The sequence below is a fragment of the Thunnus thynnus genome, chromosome 11 (assembly GCF_963924715.1).
Source record: "Thunnus thynnus chromosome 11, fThuThy2.1, whole genome shotgun sequence".
Lineage (NCBI taxonomy): Eukaryota > Metazoa > Chordata > Actinopteri > Scombriformes > Scombridae > Thunnus > Thunnus thynnus.
Genome location: NC_089527.1, coordinates 21,354,661 through 21,369,795, shown reverse-complemented (window position 1 = coordinate 21,369,795; position 15,135 = coordinate 21,354,661). Strand labels below are relative to the sequence as shown.

At 38.0% G+C, this 15,135-nt stretch overlaps 1 protein-coding gene across 4 annotated transcripts; it reads left to right on the top strand.

Annotated features, from left to right (window-relative positions):
• The first annotated feature begins 413 nt into the window (after nt 1–413).
• zgc:113337 (uncharacterized protein LOC503741 homolog) lies at nt 414–14,819 on the top strand. 4 transcript variants are annotated; one of them, XM_067603766.1, is made up of 7 exons: nt 414–871; nt 1,478–1,550; nt 1,651–1,971; nt 3,499–3,828; nt 7,205–7,489; nt 8,901–9,002; nt 13,196–14,819. In XM_067603766.1, exons 2-7 carry the CDS (start codon nt 1,478–1,480, stop codon nt 13,210–13,212), a joined length of 1,128 nt encoding a protein of 375 aa, XP_067459867.1. In that variant the 5' UTR covers nt 414–871; the 3' UTR covers nt 13,213–14,819. The 4 variants fall into 4 exon arrangements, with proteins under 4 accessions (XP_067459867.1, XP_067459866.1, XP_067459865.1 ...); XM_067603765.1 differs by having other exon boundaries at nt 1,470–1,550; XM_067603764.1 differs by having other exon boundaries at nt 415–871; nt 1,440–1,550.
• The last annotated feature ends 316 nt before the right edge of the window (nt 14,820–15,135 follow it).

Below are 15,135 nucleotides of genomic sequence, written 5' to 3'. Positions count from 1 at the left end.
TTATTAAGTAGCAAGCAGTTCACTGTTTTATCATGTATGTATTTATGTTTTATCAACACATAGTCCCCTAATGAGCTAAAAAGAAAATGTACTTCAAGAATACAGAGACAAGAAGGCAATCAATAGTTGTCCTATCCAATCCTACCTAAAGCCACTCAATCCTGAACTACTGATGATAACAATAATCATAATCATAATAATGTACTTTGTATACATTTTTGCTGCACTACATTTATATATCAGAAGTACATTTTATCTGATCTGGTTTATCTGATGCAACATAGTTACTTTTTTCTCCCAAATTTATTTGGTTGATAGAAATTCATACAAAACCATGGAATAAGTAAAACATTGAGAAAAGAAAAAGAAAAAAGGGGGAGGGGGGGAGGGGGGGATAACTATTTCAATTAAGACAATTTGCATTCATTTGATGGCATATTAAAATACAAACATGTTACTTTGTAGCTATATAAAACGTCACTGCTGTCAGGTTTTTAAAAAAGTGTTTTAAATGCCCTAATTTTTTTTGTTTTGTTGTTGTCAATCAGTTTCTTACTCTGAGAGATAAACTCCCAGATACAGGTTACACACTATATTTTCCGCTAGTTTTGGTTAAGTAATCCCCACTGAGTGACACTAGAGGACGCTGTGACTCTAATTCAATCCGGTGAGTTGGAGTTTGGAGCTGCAGCCGGCTGGTGTGAGTTGGTGCGTAGAGTAGAAAACACTCGGGTGAGTAAAAAGAGTCTCTCGCTTGTGCTGGAGTGATGTTTCCAAAGGCTGCTGGATCACAAGGACGGGCGAGATGTTGCTGAGGTAGAATATCCTCAAGTGTTGGCTTTTTACCTTTTACATCACGACACAAGCAAAGGTGAGTGTCTCATTTCATGTGTATATTTCATACTGTATGACATAGGGAATAAAAAATATGGCAGATCATTTAGTTCTTATTATCTGCAGAAGATCTCATTTAATCAAAAGAAATATTAGATTTCTCTGTATATCAATTGTTTGTAATTTGATAGAATAGGTTTGTTTGTGTGTTTTATTTTATTACAAGTAACTGTATCAGACTTGGACTCACCTTAGAGTCAGTTTAGTCTTTAATGTGGCAGAGAAAATATTGTCTATTTGAATGTTTAGCTCAGATAACTTTTGAGAAGCAGTGACAGCTTTTATTTCTGATATTTATACGTAGCACTTATTTCATTTATTTATTTATTTCACTCAACTGAATCCCTCTGTGGGCGTTTTAATGTAATTAAAGGTGTTGGACAGTGACCACAGGAGCTGAATTGGCTCTATGATTAGGGATAAAAAATTAGGTTAGCTGGTCAAAATTCTTTCTCTCTGTGTCACTCTTGGATCGTCAGTTGTTTGAAAAATGAGGGAGTCTGAAATCATGTTAAGCTAAGTTATGACATTTATCCACGTCTCAGTGCCACTCCTTCTTCTCCCTGTTAAATGAGCAATGAAGATGATGATCCAGGCCTCCTGTAGGAAAGGTCTGCAGGTGTGTTTTCTCCTAGTGATGGTAGGAAAACTACAGGGTAAGTATACCATGCTAAAAAAACAAAAAACAACATTAATATCACCAAATTATTATTTTTTTCATACATAATTTGATTCATATATTTATGGATGCTTCAGGCAAGGTAACAGCACCAGAGCGTCTGGTAGCTCCAGTGGAGAAGCCTTTCACTCTGACCTGCAGTGTTACGAGGGAACGAGGTGAATCTCTGAAGCAAGTGCTTTGGCTGGATGTCCAGAACCAGACCCTGCTGAGCTACCAGCCAGGAAACAGAGACAGCATAAGCGGACAGCAGCATGTGGAGCTCGCCTCCTCCCCGAAGGACACCTCGGCCATCACCATCCGCAGGGTGAGCTTCCGAGACGAAGGCTGCTACACCTGCATCTTTGACATGCATCCCACTGGCTCAAAGCAAGGACAGACATGCCTCACTGTCACCTGTGAGTAAGGCCATTAATGACGACTGCTTTGATTTAATGAATAACCATCCATTTTTACACTGTACTGTATATGTTACAGTTTAGACAAGACCTATGCAGAAAGTCCATATGATCCCTCTGGTGGGTTCATTTAAGCTTCATACAGTTTTAATATATAGTGATGGGAGAGGAAGGTGGACTGCATGTGGAAATGTATGGTTTTTATTCCTGTTATAAGCCTCATTGAACATGGACATATTGAAATTGCAGCTGGTAAATGTGACAATGAAACAATCATATACTATTAGGGAAACTAGAGAGGGATTAGTAGGACTTTACATGATTACCGAAACACTTAAAAAAGATGGTTTCTGTCCTCAGCTCATCAGTGCTACAAGTGACCAGTAGTAAGTTGTCAGAGGACAAAATCAAGTGCTGTGAGAGAGCTGCTATAGAATTACAGTGACAAAGCTTATAGAAAAGTAATTGTCTTTGTTCTCCTGGCAGTGAGCAAAAAAACAAAGATGTGGCCCTCGGATATATATTCAACCTTGACAGGAGGGAGTTTGATGAAACATTAGTTGTCAGCCTATAGACAGGAAGTGACTCTACTATTGTGACATAGTTATGAGGGTCATGAACGGGTGGGAGAAGCCTCCACTTGCGCTCAGGTTGGGTTATGATCATGTAACACATGAAAAAAAAACACCCCGAGAGACAAACTGAGGAGCTCAGAAGCTCATGGCAGCAGCTCAGAGTAGCGGTTCTGCCCCGAGCTGCTTCGGATATTTGTTCTGCAGGCCTCCTGGATGCCTCCCTGTAAGCAGGGTCAGATCCAGAGTGATTACACATCCAATTTAGCCTGGAAACGCCTTAGGATGCCCCATGAGGATGCGGCTGAGGAGGATTAGATTGTTGCATAGGTTGCAACTCAGCCCCTGTTGGATACGGCATCAATTTCCTTCACATCAACCAGTTTTTCACTTTTAATTATGAGACATTTACCAGAGTAATTGTTTAATATAAAGTAGCTCCTCACAGAAGTGCTCACACAATACTTTTGTGTCTGAATTCAGATTTCATTGTTTCTGCTGCTGTTGGAGTTTCATGGTTTAACTGATTTTGGATGCCTGCCTGTTGCACCCGCCCATTAAAATGAAACAAAAACCAGTTCTCCTTTAGACCTCAGGGACAGTTACTCCTCCCTACAACCTGCGTATTTATCTTTTGGGGGGGATTTACTGGTAAAATATGTGATTGCAGATGTCCCTAACCCCCATCCAACCTCTGAACACAAGTTGATGAGCTTGGTGAGGCTCAGCCAGTCATGTTAATAAAGAGCTGTGGAGCAGAGGGAGAAGGGGGGGCTCATTCTACTAACCAAAAACAGCTGCTGCAGATTCCAGTGACTGGTTTCTGTTTGGGTGCCTCATATTTCTGAATATTTGCATTGTCCGGTTTTTCACCCTCTGTCTCCCTGTTATTTACCTTTTCTTTTCTCCTCATCCATCATTCTTACACTGGACGATGGGTTCATTTTACTCCTAGCACACGTCAGTGTTGACAGCAATAAGACAGCAGTGAGCGGCAAGAGGGCCTCCCTCTCGTGCTCCTACGGTTTGCCTGAGAAGGTGCAGCAGATCACGTGGAGACACACTTCTGCGCAGGGTGCCTCCTCAGAGGTGGCCTCCTTTGCAAAGCGGAGCGACCCCATGATAGAACCACCGTACCAGGGGAGGGTTTGGCTCAGCGCCTCCCTGTCCGACAGTCAGCTCACCATCCAGCCTGTCGCTATCCAGGATGAAGGCTGCTACACCTGCCTGTACAACACACATCCCGACGGGCTGAAGAGCTCCACCGTGTGCCTCTCCACCTATGGTAAACATCTATTTCACACCCAGCCATTATTGCTGATTATTTTATGTTACATGTTTTGAAAAATTATGGCCCACACAGAAATGTAAGTTAGTGTTAAAATCTTGAACTCCACCCTGGAGGGATCGAGTTATATAAAATATACTGATACTAAAACAAAAGTCAGCAAAGTTATTAGTCTGGGGACCATGAATGTCTCTACCAAATCTATCAAATGGCCATGTTTCACTCTAGACCACAGTGTTGCCATCCCTAGAGTCATGTTGACATTCTTTGTAAATGAATTAGTTTGTTTCCAGTTGTTTCCTGCCTTGTTTCATTATACTGTCACTCTTGTGTCTTAAAATAATAGTCAGGTGCCCAAATAACATTAAAAGACATTTTACTTGCTATAACCATTCCTCTCATTCCTCAGTCCTCATTTTGTGTAAAAATATTTGTAAAAGTGTATCTGAAGCTTATTTGAGGCTTCAGATCCAAATTTGTCGAGTCAAGTGGATATCTTCTAAGGTTAAAAACTTTTTAGTACATAATTCCCTCTTTGTGTTTCCCTGTTGAGCAGCAGTGAAAGGATAGTAACAAAAATAGGGAAATTTGCTCTAAAAAGTTCTTACCTTGGAAGACATACACTTGATTTGACTAATTTGGACAACAGAGGCCTCATACAAGCTTCAGACAAACTTATGAATACATTTTTGCACAAGACGAGGATTGTAGATTTTATCCCCCATCACTTACACTGAGAGCACATTAAGAAGGGATCTTTTGATAGCCAGTATGAACAGGAGGAATGATAACAGCAAGAAAAACACATTTCAATCTTCATACAGGCACCTGGTTTTTATTTTGAGACGCACTTCATTAAAAAAAAAGAACCTATCCTTTTCTTTAAAAAACACGAGCCGTTCATAGCCCATAGGGCTGTAGTGAGTGAATACATCTTACAGGTAATGTATGTAAGAGCTAGACGGGCAGCGTTTTGTGGGAAAAATAAAGCGTGACTGCAAGGAGACTCAGCTTTGTGTCCGTAGGAAAGACAGGTATGCCTGGGATTTAGATGGGAATGTTGATCTTTCCTTCCTGAATGTAGCTGCAAATGTTTTCATGATACAGCAAGGCTAAGCTGTCGGCTGATTTGTTAACACACAAAGACAGGCGAGTGTGTCCATGTGAAGAATGGACCATTCGAAAGAATGATGGAGGCAGGGAGTGCGGTCCTGATGCATGACTGTGTCAGTGTTTGCAGCAGACAGTGATTCCCTCTGTGCTTTGTCTCGCTCTCTCTTTTTGCTCATTGGCTTTCCCACTTTTCTCCCGCTGTCTTTCTCTCACAGTTATCTCAACAAACACATGTGCTTTTGTTTGAAATTGAACTGTACAGTACAGTAGGTGTTTCTAGTAGTGAGGCATGATTAGCATTAATGTTTTTTTTTCTTGCTGCTTGTTGCTGCCTACAGTCTTCCACCCCGATCTCACTGTGGATGATGTGATGCCCCTCTTTTACTCCCAGTCTCCCACATACTGCCCATAAACAGTGATAGCTCATACGCATGCATGCACACTATCACATTTATTCTTGCCATTTACTGAAATAAGTGACCATCTGATTGTTTTTTTCTGAAATGATCACACAACACGAAAAAAATTCTGATTTTAGGACATGAGTAAGTCATGAAAGTCCGAGAGAATTTATGCAATTTGAAAACTTGTTTTTCAAGCCTAGAAATGTCAAAGAAAACTGTGAAACATAAATACGTTTTTGGAAAAGTCATAATATTTGTAATGACTCATGAGAAAGTGATGCAAGGTTTAGTATTTTATGCAACTTACATTACAGGGGTACTTTGTTTAACGAGTTGTAATCAAAAATCAGTAACCTGAAAATTGTGCTGTAATACATTTGCTCTGCAGAAGTTAGTCATCATGCTACAAATGAGGCAGTAAGTCCAATTCTGCAAGGGATAAACTGACCACATTAGTTTCAGGCTGTTATGTCATATGAAATGTCAGTGGTGGAAGAAGTATTCAGATCCTTCACTTAAGTATAAGTTGCAGTACAACTGTATAAAAATACTCCATCGCAAATAAAAGACCCACATTCAGAATTTTACTTGAGTAAAAGTACAGAAGTATTAACAATAAACTATACCTAAAAGTATCAAAAGTACACTTATCTTGCATGAGTTTTACATTATTATTGAGTATAATATTTTACAGGATATACTTTTACTGATATATGTGCATTTTTAATATTTTTTTTATTTTAATCTTGTAGTTGGTCAAGGTGGAGCTAAATTTAACTTCTTTTTATGCTGCTAAGTAATTTAATCTATAAAAATGCCCCAGTAGCCCACTGCTTATGACGGATGCTGTATAACCGCAACATCCTTTGTTACATTTCACCCCTTCTTTTTGTGTTTGTTTCGGTTGTTTCTCTCTACCTTCGTTTTCTGTCTTCTCCCCACTGTCACTAATAGAAATACTCAAGCAAGCACCTTGAAATTGCATTTAAGCACAGTACTTGAGTAAATTTAAATAGTTGCAAAATGTTTTCAAGTATTGTTTGCATTTTTGTTTAATTACTTTATGTATGTGCTTTAGATATATGTAAGTGTAACTGTTTAAATTGTTTACTAGAAAGAATGTAAAATCTGTTTAATACCATCATATTTGTGAAGGTAAGCCTTTTACATTACATCACAATAGTACAGAATGATATAACACTAAATAAAGTTACAGCTATTGAAAAACAGTGGAATTTAATTATAGACAACAGCCCAAATTCCTTCAGATTTCACACTAGCTTCATGTTCATTCGCAGGACATTACGGTTTGGATTGTTATCAGAATTTTCATGTTGTGGTTTGTCCCACCCCAAAGTCTGATATAATCCAGACTGATGATGGGTGAAAAGCTGTAGAGAAACCGCTGAAACGACGAGGGCCAAATATCTGTGGCTAAATGTGTTCTTGCCAACAAAAATGTTCTCAGTTCCAGTTCCAGTTCCTTGCTCAGCCAGAGGAACAGAGAATTGAAAACAGCCAGAGATTTACTTATGGATCTTAAGTGTGCAGGAATTCGCATACCTTAGCTGATCCAAAGGCTTGGACATTCTTCCCGGGTATCATCTTAGCAATTGGCCCGAAGACGCTTAGAAGATAACACAAACTAAACTAAAAATCTAAAATTTGGCCAATTTTTTTGAATAATAAACTTATGCCAGTTCTCCCGCAGTGTATTTTCCCATATTTCACTTAGTGTTTAGTCATCCTGTTTTAACATTTTCAGAACTTTCAAGTCTGTGCACTTCACACACACAGTAGAAGGAATCAGTGTGTTGTGATGGCTCTATCTTATCATATCTGTTTATTTCTCCCAGTGCTGCCCAAACCTCAGGTGAGCTACAAGACCACCTCTCCAGGTGTGATCGAAGCCAACTGCACCTCTTTGTCACGACCCCCAGCAGAGATTGTGTGGAACGTGGAGAGGGATAACCGCACCATGGGCCCGCCTGTGACCACACAGCTCCCACAGGGCGACGGGACCACTCTGGTCATCAGCACGCTGACTGTCCAATCAGGGCTGCTGAAAGACGTGTCCGTCAAATGCTTGGTGCATCACAAAGGGCTTGAGTCACCAATTGCTGTATCCATGAACACTAAAAGTGAGTTGGTGTCAAAACTCCACCTTAAAAGTTTTACTAGTGTCTTTATGTCTTTATTTTTTATGTCTTTATGTCTTTGGTTTTTTTTTTTTTTGTGTCTTTATTTTTCCTTGCATACTCCAAACCTGCTTTAAACCTACTACTTCATCATTACTTGACATGTTTTTTTGCAAAAGAAGCCTATCAGCAAGCCAGACTACGGCTGAGAATAATAAAGAAAGCAATGGTTGGTCAAGTGTGGAGCGAGAAAATCCAAAAAAACATTTACAGGTGTTGGATCACAAAACAAACTGAGAGCAGAGTGATGAGTTACTGGGAGCTAATTAGTATATTGTGCAGATATTTTGTCTGACTTTTGTCTATGAAGGAAAGCCATGATTACAGAATTTCTCCTACTTGAATATCCCTCAAATGTCCCCGTACAACAATTTCTAAAACATATTTTTGTTAAACTAAAACAGAAATCTCTACTGGTTTTAATGCAGCCATACATTTCTCCGCTCTCTGTTTAGGAGCAGCTGAGATTGTTACTACAATGATAATAGCTGGTCCACCTTAAATCAGTCCACCTTAAGTGAACTGGTCAGGTTAGGCTAAGCCGTTGTTGCTAACTTTGGGGCTAACCCCCTTCACTTTAATCAATCGGTGGCAAGCAGGACACGGGTACTTAGCTTGGGTCTTGAGGAGTTTAGGGTTTATTCACTGACAAAAGCCTAAATTGTACACACGCTGCACTGCTATGTTCACAGCTGCTAACTTCATACTCTCCGTCACACACACACACACTCTCTCTCTCTCTCTCTACCATCACATCACCTAATGTTACTCTCACATGGGGCAAACATTAGCAGAAAGAATATATTTATTCCAACCAGAGAGGAACGAACGGATTAAGAGTTTACATGGTTATTAGGTGCTAATATATTCCTATTGAACGGATTATCAAAGGTTTACACCACCCCTCTCAACCTAATCCTTTGACCGGGCCGGATCGGGCCAGTCTCTTTATTCCAATATTAGTTGGCTATTTTTCCAATAGGCTATTGTTGCAATTATTAGTGGAATATTAGGGTCCATGTAAACGCAGCTACTGAGCAGTTCGTAAATGGGTTCATATTTGTGTGCTGGTCATGGCTTTAGTTGACAGTTAACATTGGTTTCATGGGTCAGGAGTGCACACAGTGCAGAAACCAGACAGTAAGACTATACATTAAATCTCAAATCAAATCAATCATAGTCCATCAAGAGACGCAGTGTCCCGACCAGCACAGGCTTCACAGTACACAGTCACACAAAAAGCAACGCATTTCTCATGACAAGGCTATAACTTATATACTACTGTAAAAAAGACCACTTTACTCAGGTATGGCAGATGATAAAGCTGCTCATCATGTGTTTTTCTCCCTTGCAGTTGGGACGGCCCTCACCATCCTGATCTCAGTCACTACAGTGGCAGCTCTGTTGGTCATGTCCCTCTGCTTCTGCCTTTGGAAGTGTTTCTTGCGCAAAGAAGGTGAGTGTTTGAATCATGCCTATTGTTTTGATGTTTGTCTGTAATGTTTTTTTATACTCCTGCGCACCAGATGGAATATGTCTACACAAACTTTTGGCCATTTAGAAAACTGATGTGTAGAGGACAGAAAACTCTCATTCTCAAAAATGTGGAGAATCTATATTAAAGACATAATGAAACATCAGGTAGAGCATTTTAACTTCAGTAAACTGATGTGTGAAATGTGATATTAAGCCATTGTCTAGTAATGAGAAGGGATTTATATAAAATCCTCCAGATGTGATTGGCTGGCTCAAAAGTACACATAAAAGAATATGGAACAATAAGGAGCTGTGGGTTTGGTGGAGAAATAAAGAAATTACACCTGACCCACATTCTTTGGAAATGTAAACAAAGTTTTCACCATCTGAAATCCAAACACACACCTCCTGCTATCATTCTAGCAGCTACAACCCCCAAGTTAATGGTCTAATGCGGTGTTGTGTGATGGGCAGGTTCGATAGTCACCCCAAATCATATTTGATTGAATAAATGAATGTATACACATTTACATGAGCAGAAAAGAGCTTTTTTTTTTTTTTCATATGTTGGGTACACAACAAGGCTTTACGGAGCTTTATTGTGAGTTTCAGCCATGGTTTCAGCTCATTGTTTAGCTGTCTGGCTACAAATTTACTGTTTCGGTTCACACTCACCGCCCTCACAGCATTGTTTTCTGCTGCGGCAGGCAGATGTTTTCAGAGAAAAAGCTCTAAAAACCAACTGTACGCTACCTGCTCAGCACCTAATGGCAAACAGACACGACACAGTTAGCAACTGGCTGGTGAACATTTAGCAGCTAAAGAGCCGGATATTTCCTTCAGGAGTTGGTAGAGAGCAAAAACAGAACTAAAAGAGAGTGAATATTGGACTTACATTCATCAAGTGGACAGAAACATAACTCCAAATGAATGATTATGTTGCTCCATAATTGCTGGATGTGTGAATAAGCAACAAGTTCAAATATCAACTTTAAAGGCAATAAAAAACAAGAAGTTTGTGATTTTGTAGCATGTTTAAAGAGCTACTACTATATGTATAATGTACCTTTCTTGAAGCTAATTTTGTTTTCCTGCCTTATTTTAAAAGGTTTTTCCACCATCATAAATTAAGAAATCATTTGAAGTCAATAATTTAAATTTTGGGGGCTCCCTTTGTAAGTTTTGACAAAACTGCCCAGGTATCTATGGCAAAGTAAAAATGATTAGTGGTCCATTTGGATGTACTGCAACAGACTTAACTATAAAACATGGTTTTGCTATTAAGCAGAGGTCAGAAAGGTAGGTAGGATGCACAGTGCTCATATCTGCTGATTTGGTAAAGGAGACATCAAAGCAGGTTAAAAGCATGAACTAAAGTTAACCCTGCACTAATAAATATTTTATATTAACAATATATCAAATAGATCAAATGACTACGTATAATGTGAAATAAGTAGTGCTGAACTCACAGATTATCAACTGATTCTGCAAAGCCTCCCAGCTCTACAGAGCCTGTTTGTCTCTTTTAGCTGCAGTAGGCAGCTGTTTTCAACAAAGAATCTCTGATGAGTCACTCTACCTGCCCCACACCATATGGCAGCTTGTGAATATAGTGGGGCATTTAGGAGCTAAAAAGACCCAGATATCTTCTCTGGAATTATACAACTCCAAATGTGTGCTAATTTTGCTCAACAACTGTTTGCTTTTATGTTCACCATAACAATTTTATAAGGTGATTTTGTGTTTTCAGCTTGTTTTGCTGCCCCTAGTGGAAGCATTTTCTTAATGCAACTTCAAGCATAACCATGACATTAGCTAACTTTTTTTTTACATCACAAACTAGTTGAAATATACTGCTGCTGTTGCATAATCCAGTCAGGACAATGATATGTTGCAACTGTTAAAACACTTTTACAGTTGATTAATGGGGCCCCAAAGTGTCTGATATTAAATAATAATAATTAATTATAATAAATAAATACTTCACTTACACTTCAATAAATGTGTGAAATATATAAATGAACCAATAAATTCTGCAATAACTTGTTGTAATTAAATATTATAACATTTTAATATAATAATATAATTTAATGTCGCTTGCAGTCTGGCTGTGCGTAAGCCAGTCACTCAAATTCAAATTTGCTTTATTGGCATGAATGTCACAACAATATTGCCAAAGTATCAAGAGTCAATGAAACAATACACACACACACACATATATATATATATATATATATATATATATATATATATATATAACATATAACATTTTCTCTGTTGTCAGTTTTCTTCACAGGTCGTTTTTTTTTTTGGGGGGGGGGGTTTCAATTTATTTACATATTGCTCAACGATTTTTCTCGACCTTTGCAGCATTTCAAGTTAACTAGAAACTCTGGTGACATCTCCTTGAGAAGTATTTAGGCCAACATTAACATTTTTTAAAGAATTATACAAACAAAAACATAAGTTAAGTTTTTATTTCATGATGCTGACCTGTTTAATCAGTTACTTGGATGACAGTAAACATTTTTGCAGCACTTACCCGCTGCTGGTTAAAAAAAATTTAAAAAAACAAAAAGCAGTGATGATGTACTGACAACTTGTGAAAAACATTACACCTGTTTTATCTCACATAAATAAAAAATGACGTAGAATAAAGAATTATTTCTGTCAATTGTTAGTGAGATTAATGATATTTTTTCTCATGTTATTTATTTATTTATTTAAAATAGTAACTTGTGCCAAACTCTAAACTAACTTATGATTCTTGTGGAAAGTGCATTTAATTACATTTCTCTCTTCAGACTTGTCTGTTTATCTTTCTTCATATTGACCTCATTGTCTTCAGGTTTAGTCAGCTGAAGCAATGTGATGTTCTCTCATGGTAACATGTTTGTAGATATTATACAGATAATATGTCTGTTCACTGACATATTATCGGTTCAGGGAGGTGGTCGGGCTGGATTGTTATGAAAGCAGAAAAGCCTAATTGTGAAATTTAATCCTGATTACTTGTGAAATTAAAATTTCAAATCAATTTACAGCACTGAAAATCTGACTTTGAAGCTTTCTGAATTCATGTGGTCTGAATCCCCATATTTAAAATTTTCAATAGTCAATTTCAAGTCATGCAATTTCAGAAGCAATTTCCATTATATATGTTTTAGGGTTTATAAACTAAAAGAATTCAGGTACACAATATTCAGACACCATATTCAATTCAGGCTCCTAAAAATGCACATGATAATCACATACTTGATACAATAAAGGCTATATAAAAAAGAGACTGAAAGAGGGAAAGAATTTAAAGAGAAATTATCATGAAATCAAACATAAAACTCTGTTACTAAAAAAATTAATCATTTCAGAATTTATTGGTTCATTACAATTTATTCATATGCTTAATTACTTCATTTACTATCTTCTAGATTTATATATATTGAAGCATGACATCATGCTTGTCATCCACATGAGAACATGAGACTATGCCAAGCTCATTGTTTTCTACCTGCACTCCTTCTGCACTTTACGTCCATGTCCTGTTTTCTGTCTCACACCGAACCCTCAACAGACAAGACAACTGAGATGGGACCTGCAGTGATGAGGTCTGATGCACACGGTTAATAGTTAGAGCTTTTTAATAAGGTGCAGCAACTAATGTTTTCACTTAAAGCATAGATTTATATAGATGTTTTCCGGAAAGTTTTATATGATGATTATATATATATATACACACATGCTGTAGCAATATAGCCTTGGCTAGAGTCCAGACATGCCCAGAACATGTCCAACCTAAACCTGATGTCTCCACTGCCTCTTCTTACTCTGATGAAGACTTTGTGCAGCTAATGTTATTTGCTGCACCTTATTTAAAAGCCTTAACTGTGTATAACCACTGTGACCATCACAATATTGTGTTTTTTAATCCTACAGGTGAAAAATAATATTTTGCCATACCAGTATGAATGTAGCTACTGAATATTCTACATCTCTATATGTGTTTCTTTGCAAAGATGGACATTTAACAAAGTCAGATTTGAAATAAACTTTTCCTCTGTAATGGAAAATGTAAATGTCAGAGAACATTTCAATTTTATAATATATTCTTCCACTTTGTGTCTTTACTTCTCTTGCTCTCTCCATGCATTTCTTTTCAGCTGATTAATCTTTCAGATGAGACCAGAGCCTGAAACGAAGAGGTAGTGGAACCCTGCAGAATTGTTTTCCTGCATCATCATCATCATCATCATCACCATCATCATCATCATCTTGGTACAAAGGGAAGATGTTCACACCTCTATAGGATGTCCAATACAATCCTACTTATGATCACCAACCGTACAACGACATTCATCTCCGCATCTGTGTCTGACTCTTATATAATCTCCAGGCTGTCCTCACATGAAGTCAATGAAGAAATGTTGAGTGGATGCTTTTTTTTTTCTCTCTCTGGCTCTGTAATTGATTCAGCTGACGGTCGCACATTCCGCAACAAACAGCTAAGTCACTGTATGGCAAATTAAAGTGCAGTGAGTATGCTTTTACAGTATATTACATGTCCCTGACATACTCCTGTTTGTTTCTGTCTTTTACCTGGTCTGTAAATAACACAGCTAATTGGCACTATTAGCTTATATGGTTCTACTTCTCAGTCGAAGGCCTCCGTCACTTCTGTGTATTTGTCAAAGCTGGGTGGGGTCTTGGGTAGCCTTCGGTAGATCAATTAAAAGGGCTGCATACTTATGTCTTGTTTGTGTAATACCAACTGCAAACTTTTCTACATGTTTCAGAGTGTGTGTTCTGAGAGATAGAGAGAGAGAGAGTGTGTGTGTGTGTATGTGTGTGTGTATGCATATTTTTTCAGAGGTTAAATTCCACAGTCAGATAGCTTGAATCAATTCTCTGAAGAAGCAGCGCTGAAACCTCTGTGGTGCCTCTTAAAGGAATGTGTGTCTTATTGCCAGTCTACATCGTTAAGTCCAGTGAGTTCACATGTGTGTGTGTGTGTGTGCGCGTGTGTGTGTGTGTGCCTGTGTGTGTGTGTGTGTGAACTCAGGTTCAAATGACTTGAGAGCTGCAGGTTCAACACCTCGAAGAGCCAGTCTGCTCCTCTAATTGTCCTTGAACAAAAACCTGAAGCCCTGCCTCCTCACTTTTACATTGTCCTCGATCAAAGTGGCACCTAAATGCCTAAAACACAGTATAATGTAAAGATGCTTCTTGAATATATCATGTTTGCATGTGTACAGGGGCATTTAAAAACTGCTTTATGCCAAAATAATCTCTATCAAAGCATATGATTTGAACCTGTCAGTTATTTTCTTTATTTACAGTAGTATCAAACTTCAAGCTCAGTGCTCAATCAGGCACATCACATTTCCTCCCCATTAACATGATTTTAGGTTTAGCCTTCCTCTGAGCACAGAGCTTAGCTTACATTTGATGCTGAAATGTTTCAGAACTTTTTTTTTTTTCAAATAAATGGAAATGTGCCACATCACCCAGCCCTGTACAGAGCAACTGTAGTTCAGTTAAAAATAAAGAAGATATGGAAAGGTACATTATTACCAACTATGTAAAGCTGATGTAATAAATACAACAAACAGAATAATAAAAATATTTTAAAAAATATATGTTTCTGAATCTTAATCAATTTACAGCTTTTGCAGCATGGCTTTGTACCTCTTATATTGGATTCAGAAAAACATGAAATTCCTTTCTGATGTGCCAAACCTGGCTGCCAGATGCTCATTTTTGAGAGCGTTTTTCATCCTAAGCCAGAATAGTTATGGTGGATCTTGCAGAGCAAAAAAAAAAGAAAACACACACACACACACACATATGTTGTGCATTCACACACAGAGCCTTCAGCACATACTATTTCTATTTTGATATATTCTTGAACTCTGGGATAACATTCAGTATTTATTGGTTCTGTTGGATATGTCTTTGTGTATTTAACTTAGCGCAGGTATATATATGTGGTATAAATGCATATCAGATTACAGTCAGAATAAATATTAGAAAGTTTGCTGAAAGGACGTGTTAATAAAACAAGGCCTGACTTCATCACCACTGCAGAAAAAAACATATTCAACCTACAAATATCAGTT